This window comes from Sinocyclocheilus grahami, unplaced genomic scaffold (assembly GCF_001515645.1).
Source record: "Sinocyclocheilus grahami isolate Dianchi unplaced genomic scaffold, SAMN03320097.WGS_v1.1 scaffold1466.1, whole genome shotgun sequence".
In the NCBI taxonomy this organism is placed as follows: Eukaryota; Metazoa; Chordata; class Actinopteri; order Cypriniformes; family Cyprinidae; genus Sinocyclocheilus; species Sinocyclocheilus grahami.
In genome coordinates, this window is record NW_015506645.1 from 23679 (window position 1) to 42789 (window position 19111).

General features: G+C 37.9%; 1 protein-coding gene across 1 annotated transcript; it reads right to left on the minus strand.

The window, feature by feature from the left end:
• Positions 1–3518: 3518 nt before the first annotated feature.
• LOC107570497 (uncharacterized) lies at positions 3519–16729 on the minus strand. The gene is made up of 13 exons (XM_016256725.1): positions 16518–16729; positions 16330–16375; positions 15839–15943; positions 15526–15621; positions 15207–15332; positions 14216–14335; positions 13633–13769; positions 13421–13547; positions 12122–12214; positions 11528–11710; positions 11223–11367; positions 8750–9766; positions 3519–8439 (listed from the first exon to the last, which is right to left on the minus strand). The coding sequence occupies exons 1-13, from the start codon at positions 16652–16654 to the stop codon at positions 5978–5980; spliced, it is 4794 nt and encodes a 1597-aa protein (XP_016112211.1). The 5' UTR covers positions 16655–16729; the 3' UTR covers positions 3519–5977.
• Positions 16730–19111: the final 2382 nt, after the last annotated feature.

Below are 19111 nucleotides of genomic sequence, written 5' to 3' on the forward strand. Positions count from 1 at the left end.
AAGAATTGCATTTATCAGTAAGGAAAAGGATCAGTGATGAGCTATCAGTTTATACAGGGGAAATGATTGCACTATTATTAGCAATACAGTGGATAGAAGAGATAAGACCTTTGAAATCAATTATTTGTTCAGATTCATGTTCATCATTGGCTAGTTCACAGTACAGTCACTCGGAAAGTAGTCCAGACATTTTAATGGAAATAATGCAAACGTTATATAGAATTCAAATGATGGGGAGTACAGTGGTATTTGTATGGGTGCCGGCGCATATTGGTATCCAAGGAAATGAAACTGCAGATAAAGAAGCAAAAGAAGCAATTAAAAACAACGACATTAACTTAATTGTTAATCTAAGTAAGAATGAAATCAAAAACAATGGGATAAGGAGAAAAAAGGTCGGTGGTTTTACAGAAGTCAAAGGAAAGTGGGAGAGATGAGAAGTGCAGGGAAAAACAGGAGAGATGAGATAGTGATATCGAGGATGAGATTTGGACACACAAGATTAAATAGTACACTTTTTAAAATGGGTAAACATGATACGGGATGGTGTGAATTTTGTGGACAGGAAGAAACAGGGGAACATGTTATATTGTACTGTCAGAAATACGAGACTGAAAGAAGGATTCTAATGCAAAATTTTGAAAAAATAAAAATGCAATTTACACCGAGATATAGTTGACAAAATAACTCAAGGAATGAATGCTATAGTTTTATTTTTCAGTTCCTTAAAACTAATAACTAATCTGTGGGAGAGAATTAAAAAAAAAGGGGGAAGGAAGTAAGTCACTTTTTTGATCCACACTCCATACCAGTTGGTGGCTGAAATACACCATTTTGTTGTTTGTCAACCGCCAATAAAATTTCACGAAGAAGAAGAAACTCAGCGTCGGAACCGCCTCACTGACCCAGCCAGCCCCAACAGAGCCGTCACTTTCCCCCGGACCACAACCAGAAGGTAATTAATTACATACATTTAGCGCTACGGACTGCTCAGATTTCTGTAATCACAAACATAAACACTTTTAGTAAATGAATTCGCGATGTAAACATCTGAACTTGTGCTGTCACAGTAACGTGATTAGCATTAGCTTCACGTAGGTGTGTTCTTGGTGCGCTAATAAGTGACATGAAACACATTTAAGCATTTAAATAATAACATACAGGTAATTAATGTTTATTTAAGTAATATTAGAAAGTTATTGACACATACTTGTTACACTTAGGACATGCTGTAGTCAAAAAGAGCAACATAATGTCGTTTATAAAGAGAAAATATTAAGTATATTTTATATATTTACTTTTATATTGGTGCCACAGGAGTTTCTACTTATATATTCGTGATGTTGTTGTTTGTTTTTGTCTACCCACTGTTTTTGGCACTGTAGAGCTAACAGTAGCATGCTACCTGTATCCAGCACATGTTTTTTAAACAATGTGTATGTAGCATGCAAATGTCATTTGTACGTATTCAGATGGATCTGGCTTTCCCATTCTCTGGAAGGAGATGATTTACATGAAGTCAGATCATATCAAGGACATTTCACTGCTGATCCCAGCATTTCAGCCACATATACTTGAAGTCCTTTATAAGTGGTGTGTCATTCTTAAAAGTTACATATGTAAGTGTTTAATGAGTTGTCGTATACTGTTCTACTTGTCTGTCAGCCGCACCACACGGATACGTTTTCTAAGTTTATTTACACTTTGCTTTGAACGAAAACAGCACATCCGTGTGGTGCGGCTGACACAACAGCAAACGCTATGCGTTCAGTGGACACTCTCCAAAATGGCGCTACGGTGGAGATAGTTCATCCAAAAATTTAAATTCTGTCATCATTAACTCACCCTGACGTTGTTCCAAAACTGTATGACTTGCTTTTTTATGCAGAGCACAAAGGAAGATATTTTGAAGAATGTTGGTAACCTAACTGTTGATGGTCCCCATTGACTTTATACGGACAAAAAAAATACAATGTAAGTCAATGGGAACTGAACCTGTTTGGTTACCAACAAACGACATGAGTGTGTGTAAATAATGACAGAATTTTTATTTTTGGGTGAACTATGCCTTAATGGTGCGGCTGACACAACAGCAAACGCAATGCGTTCAGTGGACACTCTCCAAAATGGCGCTACGGTGGAGATGGTTCATCCAAAAATGAAAATTCTGTCATCATTAACTCACCCTGACGTTGTTCCAAAACTGTATGACTTACTTTTTTATGCAGAGCACAAAGGAAGATATTTTGAAGAATGTTGGTAACCTAACTGTTGATGGTCCCCATTGACTTTATACGGACAAAAAATACAATGGAAGTCAATGGGAACTGAACCTGTTTGGTTACCAACAAACGACATGAGTGTGTGTAAATAATGACAGAATTTTTATTTTTGGGTGAACTATGCCTTAACTGAATGTTAAATTACCTAAACCAAAAGGTTTCCTATGACATTTAAAATTAAAATAGAAAAGGCTACACAAATATATTTCAGAGCAAGAGGTTCCTGTCTGTTCCTGTTCTCTTATCAGAATCAGAATCAGAATCAGAAAGAGCTTCAAGTATGTTTGCACATATAAGGAATTTGTTATAGTGTCACAAGCTTCCAGTACACGGAGACAACAACGACACACAGATAATAAAAGTGAGATGTGAATAAAATACACATGCATAAATATAAACCACTAAAAAAGAATAAATTGTATGTACAGGTGTGCTATAGATGGAATAGGAATAGAATAAAATAAGTTGTAGGGATGTACTAGGGTTTAGGGTGATAAATAAGTATAAGGTTATTGCACATACTGTATTTGAATTGCACAATGGGAGAACATTAACTGTTCATGAGGTAGATTGCCTGGGGAAAGAAACTGTTCTTGTGCCTGGCTGTCCTGGTATTCGGTGCTCTGTAACGCCGACCAGATGGCAAAAGTTCAAAAAGGAGATGGCTTGGATGTGATGGATCCAGAGTGATTTTCTGAGCCCTTTTCCTCACTCTGGATGTATACAGTTCTTGGAGGGTAGGCAGGGGGGCACCAATAATCCTTTCAGCAGTCCGAACCTTTCTCTGTAGTCTTCTGATGTCTGATTTTGTAGCTGAACCAAACCAGACAGTTATTGAGTTACTACAGATTAAAACTTTTCTCTGTTGAAAAGGCAGATTACAGCGCAGCACAGATTACGTCTGCCAGTAAACAGCTCCAGCACAATCCCATCATTCCCTCAATTTGAACTGTGAAGGATTTCGGTTGAGTTTAATCCCAGGCCTAATCTGTAATCTCCTCCTGCAAACTCAAATACAGTCTGACAGACAATTTAGTGTTTTAGTAGGTGTGCTAAACTAGAAATCAGACTGTTAGAAAAGACAAAACATTGTAAAATAACACGTCACAGCTTTTGAGATTAAAGCCCAAAAATATATAAAAATCACTCACCAAAATCTCACAAAACCTGTCAAGAGCGTCCAGGTCATATTTCAACCCAAAATCAAAAGAAAGATGTAAGAAATTATATATTTGCCTAAAAGAAAATGAAAAAGCCACACAACACAAAAAAATGCATTAGATCCACAGTATTTGTCATTCAAAATCAAACCTTTATTATCATGAACACAGTAGAGGGAATGCAAACCAGATTCTCGATTGTCCCTTCTCATTTCATTCACATATTTGCCTTCATATTCATGTACAGCCATATTTAAGATTTTATTTTGTGCACTTTGAAACACAATCGTCTGCATACATCTCAATACAATGGCCCTTATAGTTTTTTTTTGCTTCATATTTGCTTCAAATGCAAAGGCAGTTCCATTTAGTCTTCGTCATTCTTAGAACCTTTATATGACAGGAAGATTTAATACAGAAATAAGTTTGCTCTCCGATAGTTCGATATCAAAATGGTTCCTTTGAAAAGACTGAATAATAACAACATATTTGTCTCTTTCCTTCTCATGACATTTCTCTTCATGCAAACTAGCTTTCTGACTTGATAACCACATTCTGCCAGTCTGTGTGTTTATTGGGAGGGATGTGTCCAGTATGGGTGATATTCTTGCCATCTGGAAGCACTGCTCTAATGTCAAGTAATTGAACTGAACAAGGATGGTGTCATAATCCATCCACTGAGCTCAAGTTTGGTCATGTGATCTGGGCAACTTAATTGTTTATGTATTGTAGGTGCATGTTGCCTTTTGAAACCTGATCTAGAAATAGCCAGTGAGAATTTTCACCCTTTACCTTTCTACGACAAAATACTGGTCTGAGATCAGGAACAAAGGGCAACTGAATCACCAGGGCTCAAGTACTCAAAATTCCAAGCGTAGATCTTTTTTTTTAGTCTCCCAAATCATATTTTTTGTGAATATGACAGCCAAATCTAAAATCGTCATTCTTAGACCAGAAACATTCCATGCAAGTGCAGAAATGCAGATTTGAAGGCTTGAACGATGCATTGCAATTGTGCAGTTCTAAACAAACTCCGCACTCAAGGAGGCTTCAGATGGCTTCAGATGTCTTCAGATGTTAGATGTGTTTTTATTCAGGTAGCCAGCTTTTAAACATGCTCGGCAAGAGTTTCCTCTGCCATGATAGTACGTGAATGATAGTAGTGAATGCTCGCTACACCACCCACTGCAATATTGTAAAGAAGGCAACGCAACTTGCTCTGCATTATGTGCTACGCAATGAAATTGAGCTGGTTTCGCCAGAAGAATTTGCATTCACATACTTGCATGAAGTATGTTTCTGGCCTTACTCAAAGATGATTTATACTAATGAGTAAAGTATTTAATGTATGCTAAATATGGTGCTGTTCACCACTTACAAAAGTGGAAGAAAGAACATTTCCAACTGAACCTTTTGTTTAAATAAACAGAAGGCAAAATAAATATATACACTGTATTTGCATAATGATGCAATCAAACAAGCTTTCACAACGATCTTCCAAGATAAATTATAAGGCCTAGGTTTGTCAGGGAAGTCCTCTAAAGCGAAATATTAGTGATTCATAACAAATGGAAAATTATGTATGTATTAATATGTATAAAATGTAAGAAAGTATAATATGTGGAAAAATGTGGATACAAATCGTGATGCTTGCATAGTCAAAAATGACAGACGAGTGAGAAATTGTGTGGTTTGGCTATCATTGGGATTGGTTTTACAGGGTGCTACAGTAATATAATGACATTGTTGTTGTGTAAATGCCCCAATTGTGCTATTATGTCTTTGGACCACAGTCTGCTGGTAGGCCAATATAAAAACTAACATCAAAAGCCAAACTTGACACACCGACATACAGGTAGAAAAATGCCAAACTGCCGCACTTCTATTGCCATCAACTCTCATTCACAGCCAGAAAGGTATCATAGACAAAATGAAGTGAAAGTCATTTGGATAGTCCTGTGAAACGTTACTGCATAAGTATTTGGGCTTCTTAGTGTTTGTCCCAGCATCTATTGTTAGGGGTTAGTGGAGTGTCCATTCACTTTCTTCCTTCAATCTGTAAAGAGCAGCATGACTAAACTAAACATGAAAACAAGTGAAGCTTCATAACACTGTTTATCTCAGTTATTAGAGCAAGAGGTAGGGATTCACATATACCCAACAAAAAAAACAACAAACAAACAAAATGCAGGTATAGTCGGTTAGAAACCACGGTGCACATATACTGTATGTAAAAAATAAATACCTACTACATACTGTACATACATCAGGAATTAAAGAACCGTTAGAAAATAGCTATGTCTGAATGCATAATTCCACTACATTTATAGGGAGACTTGGCAAGACAAACAGGTTAACACATAACAGTTCTGACATGTTAGTTTGCTTACTGTGTGTGTACGTTCACGGCACTTACTATTATTCTTGTGTGCCAGCACACAAACAGTTTTTAGATGCCAGAAAGGCATCGCTACTTTAAGTACAATTCAATGCTCACACTCTACAGTCCCTTAAGAGGGTGCCGGAAGGTAAAATTTAAAAGTTCAGAGGTACATTTCCATTGTCTATGTCTGGTGTCCGTGTCCGAAATAGTTGTGTTAGTGAGAAGACGGTTGAAATAAGAACCGTACACTGCTTGGCTAAGAGCCTGACACCTTCGCCCTCTCTAGCCGTCTCTACAGCACCTACAAACTCTTTATACAGGTCCACAATCTCCTCGAGCTTCCTCAAGGCCTCATCTGCATCAATATCCCCATGACACCCTCCACAGTCCGAACAGGGAACTCGCATGCAGGTTGAGGTAAGATGCACTAGAGCTCCAAAACTGTTCCCGAGGGATAGAAGAGCATCGTCAGGTGCCCATCCTACCCGTGTGGCTCTCTGACATCCTGACGCCAATCTCCGTGCCTCTGCCTGAACCAGGCATCTTTCTGTCTCTGAAAGCAAATTCCCATTCACATTGCCATTTTCGCATTCCCCCTTGTGGGTTGGAGGGTATACTACAGAAGGTCCTTTCTTCAAAACCAAAAGAAGTTCATCAATATCTCGCTGCAAACAGGCATAGCCGTCTTTAAGCCCTGTACCTTTCTGGCCGGTAGCATAATGGTGGCCTTGCAGAAAGTGGAGCGGATTATTTATTGGTCCACGGTCTAGAGGCAGAGATTCCAGAGGTCTGGGTGGGACCAGGAGTGGACTGAGTTCTGAGGATGAGGATAGGGGACGAGGGGAATCTCTGAGTAGGGAGAGAACATTTGGTGAGGGACCAGAGAGGGTTGCAGGGGAAGGAACCGGGGTGGGTTGAGGTGGTTTACTGATCCGGTTTCGACGGGAGAACTCGTAAACAGTCAGATCATCATCAAAGCTGCAGTTTTCCTCTGTATCTCCGCTGAAACAGTTGGCATAAACGGTATGGCAGCCACATGCCTCATGATGGGAAGGACTTGCGGAGGATAGAGAAGAATCATTGTCAAGTCGAATCTCTGAAGGGTTACCTTTGTGTGACTGAGGTTGTTCGGACCTGCAGGTCCCAAAATGCCTGTGCAACTCGTTAGCTTCTGTGGACAATTTCTGCCTCAGGTCAGGATGGCTTGATGATGTTGGAGGTTTCCTTTTGGTGTCTTTCACGGGAGTTGGGGTCACTTCCTCAGGTCCATCTTTGAGCTTCACAATGACTACTTCAGCATCTTTCTCTTTCCAGTCAATCAAAGATGGCACTGAAGTGGCTTTGGGAGATACCTTCTTGGATTCATGATTAACATCTGTTGCAATGGTTGTTTTATTGCCTGTTGATGAAATAGTGTTGCTGAGTGCTACTGTCCCCAAGATCTCTTGGGAACGGGTGAGGTACCAGGGCATATCCTGAATTTTTCCCCGCAAGGCTGTAGCAGACAGACGTCCAGACGAGCCTGTTCTGCTGGGGAAGCTAGTCCCAGTTTGAGCTGGATCTTCAGGAACAATATTTACAGACTGAACTGAAGGAGAAGGTAAGGGAGATGGAGATGGGGTAGGAGTGGTTGAAGCACTTGTCGGTTTGACTGTACAGCTTTCAGCCTTTAGTTCAGTTTTTAGGTTCTCATAACTTAGAGAAACACCCTTACTCAGTGTAGAGCGTGGGGAGGTACTGGTACCATTTCTCTGAGACCAGGGGTGTAGAGAAAGACCATTGGGGGGAACTTTTGTCTTTTCCTCAGGTTTTTGTGACTGGGCATTAACTGCCTTTGTGGATGGCTGTAAACCAATGAATGATGGCTTGGGAGGTATTGGGGGCTTTGTGTTCATCTGGGGCACTTTATTTTCTGATTTTATGGTTTCAAGAGAGTCTGATGATTGTTGTTGTAGAGGACTCTTGCTGTCTGCTGTTATTTTCTCAAATTCAGTTGTTCCTTTGGCATTTGTTGGCTCTTTCTGATTTGGCTTAATATCTTGACTGTCAATTCCTTCAAGATCCACATGATTTAGAGTAATCTCTTTTTCTAGACTGGCCGGGACCTGGTCAGATATTCCATTTTGTGGTCTGGGTCCATTTAGAACATTCTCTGGGTGTACTAAGGTCTGTTGGGGAAAGGCAGATTGGCGTACTGCCGTAATTAATGAGGAAGACATTGGAGGTCCAGGCCCTGTGACTGGTTTAAACTCCATGGTGTCTGGCTCCATCTCTAGAAGCTGCGATGATAAGTGTGGATTTCGATCAGGGATGTCTCCATTGCAGTGCTGGGCTTTCTGCCCCGTGGAGTGGTTAGCAGATAAAGATTTAGGTTCCACAGGTGTAGGTTTAGGGAGAAAAATCAGTGAGTGCTGATGGACCTCCAGTTCAGGATTTTTAGACTCGGGGATTGCAGGGGTGAAATGGTTGGCAAGAGAAGGGTTTTCTTTGAGGTTCTCTGGTGTGGCACTGTCCTTCTTTTTTCTGTTTTTGGATTCCGGAGCTTTTGTCTTGTCCACACTAACCTTAAGGTCACTAAAAGAAGGATGTTTGTTCTCAGAATCTGAGCTTTTCTCTGCAAAAGAATAAGAAAGAGGTAAGAGAGACGTGTACATAAGTTGAAAAAAACATCAAAAACTAGATATTGAACATTAAAGAAATATTCTGGGTTCAATAAATGTTAAGATTTATCAACAACATTTGTAACAATGTTGATTACCTTCAAAAACCTATTTTGACAAATTCCTCTTTACAATGCAAGTAAAAGACAGAGTAATGGATTTTATGCTATAAATGTTGTTGATATAGCTTAACTTGTATTGAACCTGAACATTCTTCTTCGGAATGCACAAATGTTTTGTGGTAAAAATAGATGGTTCACTGACCTGTGAGGCATTTCTCTGTGATGGGAGGGGTAAATCGATCTTGGGCATCAAAAAATTCATCCTCAGATTCTGAACAACTGTCTCTGGAGTCCTTTGATTTTTCAGGGACATTTGTGTTCACAGCTCTCATCAGCACATATTGTGCTGTTAATTTTGAAGATGGTACCTGTTGTTTAGCTTCATTTGTCTTTTTTTGTGGGAAGCTGTTTCTCTCTTGTCTACATGCTGGGGGGTTGTGAATCCTGGTGAAGAGTGCCTGAAAGTTCACTCCTGCTAATTTAGCATTTATGCTGTTAGGGGTACAAGAAGCTAACACAGCCTCAAATTCCGCTGATATGGCGGAAATGCGACCATCTTTTCCTTCATCATCCTCATCTTCCTCACTCAATGCATCATCGCTGGCCACAGGTGGGCTTGGCAAGCTGTCAGACATTTGTGAGAGCTCAGAGAAGCGCAGAACTGAGTAATCATTGTAGGTCAGGTCTGAAGGTCGTCTGAGTTTGTTTGAATTGCCCCTCTCATCCAAATGCTCTGGCACCTCCAGGAGGAAAGGGTGGTGGACATTCAGACTCGATGCACTAGAGACAAGACCAGAACTGGGTTTCTCTTCCAGAGACACATCCATATGACCAAGCCCACCAATGGCTGCCTTAATACTCTCCTCCAGTGCATTTAGCGAGTTACTAGACAAACTGGAGAAGCTGCTGTTGACTCGAGGGTCCGAGTACCAACCTGTCTCCAAAAGGGAATCCATTGTCATGGCATAATCCTCATCTCCAACAGACTTTCTCTTGCTCGCTTCATTTCCTTCGACCTCTAAAAAGGGATGCATTACAATCACTCTGACCTTTTCTGCACCTGCTTCACTTTTCCCCTCAGCTTCCTCTCCTTCCTCCGTGCCATCATTTGTATGAGTGGACATAGAGTCCTCTGACAGCTGAGTGTCCAGCAGTCCCTCCATGGCGTAGTCATCCTCTGAACTGTCTCCTGAATCGCTTCCACACCGATAAACATACCCTATGCATAACAAACACATTAAACATAACTTATATAGCATTTAGTATAATATATTGTAAAATGTAAAATATAATGTAACCAATAAATCCCATAGTAGTACAGTGGTGTTCTTGGAAGTACCATGTAAACACCAAGGTTCATAATTTTCAGTATATTTCAAAGTACCATAGTCTAATACCATCACTGAACAATGGTACCACCACAATAATTTTTTGACTGATTGAATTTGAGTAAATATTTTGTTCTCATAAGTTGCAACCACTACATGCAGTGTGCAACACTTTGTCTCTTGCTTGGTTTTTATTTTTATGGCATTGTGCTGGGAAGCCAAGCCATCCGATCAGTGTTATTTTAGTATTATGTACTAGTATTTATTATTTTGAATTAGCTGCTATTTTTATATTTTCAACATTTAATTCAGTTAGTTGGCAAGGCTAAGGCAAGCCATTTGGACTTTTATTTATTCACAGGGTATGAATTCTTGATATCAACAATTCAATTTTCACTAGTTAAAATGCTAATTCTTGATATCAGGAATTGGGTTTTTACTAGTAACAATGGCTATTTTTATTTTAGGAATTACATTTCCACAAGTAAAAACTATAATTCGTTATATCTGTAATTGTATTTTCACTAGTTAACTGTCACCATAGGCTGCCATTCAAATTCAGTTGTTGATATCAAGAATTTTTCTTTACTAGTTGAAATTCCAATTTCACATATCAGAAATACAACTCTTACTAGTAAAACCCTTTATATTTTATATCAGTAATTGCATGGTTACTTGTGCAAATGTCTATACTTCATATCAGCAATTTAATTGCTACTAGTAAACATTTAAATTTTTAATATCAATAATTTGATTGTCACTAGTAACAATGTTAATTTCTGATATCATGAACGTGATTGTTATTAGTAAGAGACATTTTAGATATATTAAATTATATTGATAGCAGAAATATATTTTCAGATATCAGACGTAACAAATGTAACATGTTGAAATACATTTACAGATATCAAGAATGAACATTTCAACTAGTGACAACTGAATTCTTGATGTCAGGAATTCACATTTTTACTAGTAACAAAGTAATTATTGATATCAACAAAGGCAGTTGATGTCTGAAATTGCAACCAGTTAAAATAGAATTACTAACTTAAATAATATCTTAATTAGTTCTTTATCAAGAATTTGTATTTCTGTGAGTGATGATGTCATTGTTGATATCAAGAATTAGCATTTAAAGTTAACATTTTAAGTTTTCGAATGAATATTTATAGTTTATTTTATTTCAACATTATTTAATTTATCAAACATTATTTTATTAGTTTTAGTTAACAATAACAACACTGGTCCCTACACAGAGCAACATCACTCACTTATAGTGTGGGCAGGGTGTTAGGAGAAAAAAGTTATGCGACATATTTAATGACACAACCTTCCCTAATCTCCTACCTTCTTCTGCTGGAATGCGTCGCATTTTAGGTCTGGGTCCCCAGCGGAACACATTGATATTGGGGTCCACCAGCAGTTTGCAGTATCCAGCCAGGAGGCAGGCCAGATCTTTAGCTGCTACGGATTCCATCAACAAGGCTATAGGCTGGAAGTTGCAGGATAAAAAGATGGTCAGATAGAGAGAGAGAGAGAGAGGAAAAACATATTTCTGTGCCTGGGTGTTTATCCACACCTGGATGTCCCGAAGGTACAGTTTCAGCATTTTAACTGTGTTTATTTTAATCTGTTGGTAGAAATGTACACACCTGGATGTCCTGCAGGTAAATCTTGAGCATGCTGACTCTGTCGGACTCTGAGAGCACCTCTATTCGGGTGATGTAGTGGAAGTCTATGATGGTGGAGATCATGTTGAGCTGGTGGTTTAGTATTTGGCTGATCCCATATCTTGCTCCCACCAGCAAACTCACCAACGACTCCCTGTCCTGCAACTGTAACACACACATTTCCTCCAATCTGACTCAGTCTTACCAAGGAAATACATCAACATATAAAGTATATAAATAATATTAAGTGAGGATCATTATAATGGTCCAGTGTGAATCTTATGAGTCAGTTCTTTATAATGAATCAGTCTCAGGCTTCACGTCATTTCAAGGTTTATTTTTATGTCATTGCAAGAGATGCTGCTATTTTATCCAAATCTCTTGCTCCCCAGAACAGCTTAAATTCATATCCTTAAAAATGGGAGAATGCTTGACAAGATTTTATCCAGCATAACATTATCTACAAAAAAACAAATGGTTGCCGCCAGACAAGAGAGGAAAATAAACGGAACATATCGGTGCTCTGCAGATTTTGTTATTTGTGATGAACGTGCCAGATGGACACTACTCTCTCACCAGCATGGTGGCGTTGTAGCTTCTCCCGCTGTATGAAATCAGCTCCGCCATCTGGGTCAGATAAGCCAAACGAGCCTGAGACACAGAAATCACCTGAAAGAGTGAGAGAGAGGTAAATGGAAAAGACAAACAAATATATTTTCATTATGACTGAAGTAAGAAAAACAAGGACAGGAAAAAGAAAAGTGGTCTTTCAACTGCTGCAGTACATAGTATGTATAATGTGCACAGTATGCAAATTTATGGTTGGCATAGAAAACCCAGTTGCCCACTACATTTGTTCAAATGTGCAGGATATAACCAGAGCACACTGCATAGAATACAGCATCCCACAATTCAATGCACTCACTTAAAGTGTGACAAAATGAACCAGGAGTAATAGAGTTGAGTTCCTGAAGAAAAAAGTGCAATAATTTTCTTCATAAGAAAACTGATTTTCAACATTAACTTATAAGCCTTTATAGACAGACTTTTAATGAGCTCCAAGGTTGTCATGATGTGCAAATTGTGCCAAAAAATATCGGCATGATGCACCGCAACTGAAGTTCTGAACTCGAGTTAGTCTCTATGCATATTTTGTTTAATATATATTGTTTCCATTGTTTAGTATATAGTTTCTAATCAATGAATCATTTTATATATCACCATTGTTTTTAATTTATGTCATTTGCAATGGGATTCGTGGGATTGTAGCTCTTTAATCGGTTAAGTACAAAAGTGTCTTTTTGTGTTTTTCCAAGTACTTTTTTGTTTCAAATCAAAGTTTGTAATGCTGTGATTCAGCTTGTAGCTGGCTGATTTGGTTTATGGCTTATATAACTTTCAACAAAGACGTTTAAAAAAAAAAATCCCTATGAGAAAACTAGATGGAAAATATACTTCCAGTAATCAACGTCGCTGAAAGACTGATTAGGCACTAATGCATTCTATATCAGCCATTATTTGTAACATGGCTGAATTAAATATGCAATGTAGTCAGGTCATGTGACAACAATGTAGCACACTATTGATGAAACATTTACGCTGCATACTATTTCACATACATTTTTAAAATCTTAGTAGGCAGTGTACAGTTTATACTGTGCGGTAGGCAGTATTTTAATCTACCATGTTTAGTTTGTCAAAGGGATCATCCATAAACTGCTATTAATTTAATTATTATTTTAAATATAAAAAGTGTAGATGTAAAGAAAACAAAAATCGGTTAAAAAATACACTATTTTCTGTTTATAGGAACATAGAATTCATAGTTTTCTGAAAAATACTTATTGTCCGAAAATGTAAAAGACATACACACACCTTCTGTCGTGGTTCTAGCAGCGACTGGATCTTCTTCATGTGGTAGTTGAGAGCTTTCCGCAGGTCTTTCTCTCTCATGTTCCTCAGCAGAGTGGGAGAGATGAAGCTCTCTAAACCAAACTCCTTGCTAACACACACACACACACACACACATTAAATGACTGTTTTCTAATGTAGCATGAGTATTTTTGAGTGTATGTGTGCGCTCTTACACAATGCTCTTAACAGATGCTCTCATCGTCTGTCCACAGCTTGCCAGTGTCTCGTGCATGTGCAAAGCGGCTAGTCTCAGCGCTGTGTTACATTTCATCTCTACAGCGTAGCGTTCCTGTAACACATCTCCCACACTCTACACACACACATACACACCAGGGTTACGATAGTTAACTAAAACTAAAACCATATAAAACATTTTCCTTACTTGAAACGAAATAAACATGAACTGAAATTAAATAAAATCTTTTAAAAAAATAAATAAAATATTTAAAAATATTTTATTTCAGCTAGTTGCCAAGGCAACATTTTTTGACATTACTTGATGTACTAAAATAACTAAAACTGAATTGATTTATAAATTGTGAAAAATAGTTGCAAAAATGACAAAAACACCCAAAATTACTACAATAACAAATTAACATGAAAATATAAAAATAAAAACTAATTCATAATATTGATAAACTGTAATAATACCTTACTGAATGATACTTTATAACACTGATACACACAGCAGTCTTAAAGCTTTGCTTTATTTCTACACCACTTTGTTTTTAGCGGTACATAATCACATTGTGTTACCTGCTGAAAGAGGTACTCAAAGGCTACAGGATCATCCTGCAGGAGGTCCATTGGGTCTCTGGGAATGAAACAGACTCTGAACAGACACCTGTAGTCATGAGAATCCTTCTTCTGTGCCACCTGAAAGAGCAGCGACAAGAGAGCACTTTATTACAAACTCCAGTCGAGGCTGTAGTGTGTATAAGTAGATATATTTTAGAATTTATAGTTATATAGGTGTAAGAAAGAAGAATTGCATCTTTCTGTATGCGTTGGCACGTGTCTAGCAAGTTGCAAGCTACTCACAACTGAACTACCGTATTTTCCGGAAAATAAGTCACATCTGACTGGCAAAATTGCATCATAAAAACCACAGATAAGTTGCATCATATAAATCACATTTTGTTATTACATTCAGAAATATGACCCTTTAAGTTACTGACATCAGATAATTATGTTCAAGCTATTTACAACAGTCATATATTTTGTTTATACAATTACGAGAGTACAATATTTATATTCAAAATCACAGCACAATTAGAACAATGCATACATTTACACAACATACAACTAATAAAAAACACCTCATTTATATTAGGTGAAATTTCTAACATATAAAACTAAGTGATTAATAGTAGCAATTAAAAATAGAGTTCAATAAGTCAATACAACCGAAGGATGATGGAAAGAATCAGTGAATTGCTTTTTCAACTGGCTCACTGAAATTAGCTTTCCACATTAACTAATACACAAATATGAATCACACTTCCCAATGCTACCCGAGAGAGAGAGAGAGGCATTTTAGGTGTGCAATGTGTCTGATTAATGCTTGCTTGTGCACAATATAGTGTCATGCTACATTTAGCTATTTATCCTGCTATGTTTAATGTTGTAAAAGTTTGCTTTTTAACATGTAGCTTTATTTTGAATGTAGCCGAGCTACTGTTGTAACTCGAAAGAAAAATATATTCAGGCTAATAGCATTGCTACTTTTAGTTAGCTATTGTGTTACCTTTTGTATGAGCTCCTCCTCGTGCAGCAGCAGTAGTTTGGTGATGTTATATTGCTGTTCTAGCACCAGTGCAAAATGCTCAATACATCGAATGGACAGCTTCTCTTTCAGAGTCAACACGATATCCTGCACACAGAGACAACTTCAATACTACACTGTCTACACACTAATACCTCACACTACACGCTCACAAAAATAAGGTTAACATTAAACAATAACTGATGGAATTCCTGTAGTATCGCTGGACCCCATAGTACTGAAGTTGAAGCTAAAGCTGATGTAGAGTGCAGAAGAGAAAAGAAAAACAGCAGTCTAAAACCTTGACAGTGGTGGTCTTGTGAAATTTGAAGGCTTTGGTCTGGCCGTTCTCCAGGTACACCTTCAAAACGTTGGGCAGGAAGAGAAGAGAGTTTCCCTGGAAACAATTAATGAAACATAGCTTAGGAAAGCAGCATGCCATCATGTTTTGATGAAAACAAATATACCAACAACAAATGTATTGTCATGCACCGCTGCTTATGGTCATGGCTGGTTAGTACAAAACTATTAACCAGGCTGCATCATACCCTTTTTGGTCCAAGTGTAATCCTGACCAGGGTTGGTGTGAGAGTTGAGTATGTGTGTGGCTTTACCTGAGTGTGTCCGTTGACGACCACCTCCTCTGCAAAGCGCACTTTAATGGGGTTTCTTCTCAGACGAGCTCTCTTCTCTGCTGTTATGAATGAAGACTTAGGATTCTGAAAATTCAAAGGATTAAAAAAAAAAAAACAACAACATTTCTTTAAATTCTGAGCTGGACAATGGCACTATGGTCTTCTGTAGAGTTTCTTTAAGGCTAAAATTTAAGTCATTTCATAATTGAAGAATTTTTGTTTATCACTGTAAAGCTGATTTGAAACAATCTGTATTGTATAAACTGCTATATAAATAAATGTGACTAGAATCGACTTGAACTGGTGAAAGAATGCAGAAAATCCAGAACCATTAACAGAACAAACCCCACCCCCTCAGTTTCAACATTTTAAAGAAAACCGGATTTGAATAAGAACCGGTTCTTGATTCCCAACCCTACCACTATCTGACTCAACAACAACAAACTGGAAGAAGAATCTTAAGTACACACCGCCATATTTCTGAGGATCGTCATGGTTACAGAGTCCTGGCAATCCCTGAGGTCGGAACATAAAATATGAAAAAAATGACACTACCAAATCATGACATCATCATATTTATGAGTGGGGCAAGAAACAAGCAAGCAATATCAACTCAGCAAAGTTATTTTAGCTGTGTTCCTCTAATCTGATCAGTTACCTAATCATCTGCTCCGCGTTTTCAGGCGAAAGATCTTCTATGGCTTTATTGCTCACTTTTAGGATTTGATCTCCAGGAAAAAGCTGACCGTCTGCTGGGCCTCCTACAAATAAACACACACACACACGCGTAAGCATTAAAATACAACTCTAGTTTCATGCACGCTGAACAGTACCTTCAATGTAAGTCAATGTCTATTTTATATTCTTACAGGCAAAAAGTCTGATCACTGAGAAAATAAAGAACACACCTCTCACAGACCTGCCAACCTTGGAACTATTTTTTGAGTACCATCAGTGTGACGGCACATCAGAGTATTTTTGTGCAATTTGCAATTTAAAATGCTATTTAGGAAAAACTCCAGTACACTTTAATTATTACTCCAGTACACTTCTGTACACTGTAGAAAAACATGGATTATCATATGTCTATAAATTTGTTTTGAGAGAAGTATTATTTTTATGGATTGGCCATTTAGCGCTATAAACACATCTGTCTGTTTCATTCATGCTGATAGAAGCTCCTGATGTTCCAGGAAATCCCTAATATGGACAAAGACAGCTGTCACTGTAACTGAATAAAAAGAAGATATAAATGTTTTGAATGACAAAACATAAAGACAATAAACACTCGACTGTGACAATGTATTGTTTATCTGTGTTCTTCAAGCCATCTCAGGTATACACACAAACAGAGCCAGTTCGGAGAGAAATAAAACCGGCTGAAGTTGTTTAAATGCAAAACCGAAAAAAAAATGGTCTATTGTACTGTCCTCGCTTAAGAAATCAGTCAGACAGCGGGAGTGGAAGGGGGATCGAGCGGGATTTGGTGTCAATTTGCAGTCTCTTTTTAATGATAGGCTTTACGCATTTGTCAATCCTCCATGCTTGCTATTTGGGGAATGAACCCAGCGCTCTGATTGGCCAAACTCTTCTTCTTTTGCTGTTGTTTGATTTGAGTGCTGTGCGTGGACACAGGCGTAACCAGGTTTTTGCATAGTTTAGAGCGACATATCGTACCAGTGCACTTTGAGGTCAAAATGCATACCTGCTACACAAAATACATACAGGTTGGCAGGTCTGCTCTCATTAATAAGCCATGATTCAAGTTATGTGCCACAGTTGAATAATTTTTATAGGTTTGTTCAAATCACTAACCTTAACTGTAAGTAAAAGTTAAAGTGATACAACTGAGATGAAAATTCTGGATTCGTTTTTTAAATGTCTTTTTTTGAAAGACAACGTCTCTTATGTTCACCAAGGCTGCATTGATTTGATTAAAAAAACAGTAAAAACAGTAATATTGTGAAATATTACAATTTAAAATAACTGTTCTTTTTGAATATATTTTAAAGCTGAATTTTCAGCATCACTACTCCAGTCTTCAGTGTCACATGATCCTTCAGAAATCATTCCAATACACTGATTTGCTGTTAAAGAAACATTTCAGTTATTATCAATGAATGTGCAATGGGTTTGTTTAAATCACTAACCCTAACTATGAGTAAAAGTCATAGTTACAACAATGTGATTGCGGAAGTTACATTGTTAATTCATTATTCATATCACGTCTGGTGCTTTGTTGGTGGAGTGTCTGGCTCGGAGTCTGTTTGTCTCTGCACTGCTCTGTTCCGCAATTTACACTCATTTGTCTTCAAGCCAAACTACACACACACACACAATCTGCCCTTCTGCCCTGCAACATCCCCTTAGTCCCTGATGGATCTCTGCCCTGCCAGAACCAACCACCAATACCTGGCAGATCTCCCTCTCTCCTTCTCCTTTCACATAATTATGTGCTACAGGGCTGTGAGGTTCTCCCTCTGGGCTTTTATCAGCTGTTTCTGCTGCAAAAAGAGAGAAGTCAGCACTGCAGAATGACTGTGTGTGTGCAAGAATGCACACACAATAGCTTTGTTGTAAGATCCAGTGTGCTGCCATGCCGTCTAGTCTTTATACACAGCTGCCTTCTAAGGTGACTAAAATGGAACCTTATAAGTGGCTGATTTAGATTTGGAATACAAAAGGTGGGAAACATCCATTCAGGGATTTATCACTTGAGATTCATGGGCAGACTTGCTAGAAGACATTAAAAAAGATGTCAGCTGAGTCTGTGTAACTATAGGCAATGATGTTGACATGCAATCTCACACTATCTTGCCTGCCATTCTCTGCCTATTTTCTTGTGAAATTGGTTTTATTCACTATTATGTTACTCTCCTAATGTGAAGACATAGTAAACAATTTGTAAAAAAAAATTGGAACGAATGCCATTGATTCAATGAATTAGGGCTGCTCGATTATGTCAAAAATCATAATCACGATTATTTTGGCCAATATTGTATATTACGATTATTTAACATGATTATGAGGGGGCCATCTGACCAAAACTTTATTTGAGTGATTTATTTAAAGATAGTCATACATATCAAATATGTATTTCCTGTAAATAAGGTTGCTATGACATCTACATGGTAGAGACCAGCGGAATTTCAAACAAACAAACAAACAAAAAGTCCTCAAAATTATTGAAAATAATTAAACTGTCAGTAATAAAAAAGCAAAGGACAAATACAATAGAATAAAAAGATACAA

Excerpts from the sequence above, each read along its gene's own strand:
- LOC107570497 (XM_016256725.1), bottom strand. The coding sequence starts at position 16,654 with ATGCTTACGCGTGTGTGTGTGTGTTTATTTGTAGGAGGCCCAGCAGAC. Across the intron at positions 14,336-15,206 it reads AGGAGGAGCTCATACAAAAG|GTGGCACAGAAGAAGGATTC; the intron begins GTAACACAATAG and ends CTGCTCTTTCAG. Across the intron at positions 13,548-13,632 it reads GCATCTGTTAAGAGCATTGT|CAAGGAGTTTGGTTTAGAGA; the intron begins GTAAGAGCGCAC and ends TGTGTGTGTTAG.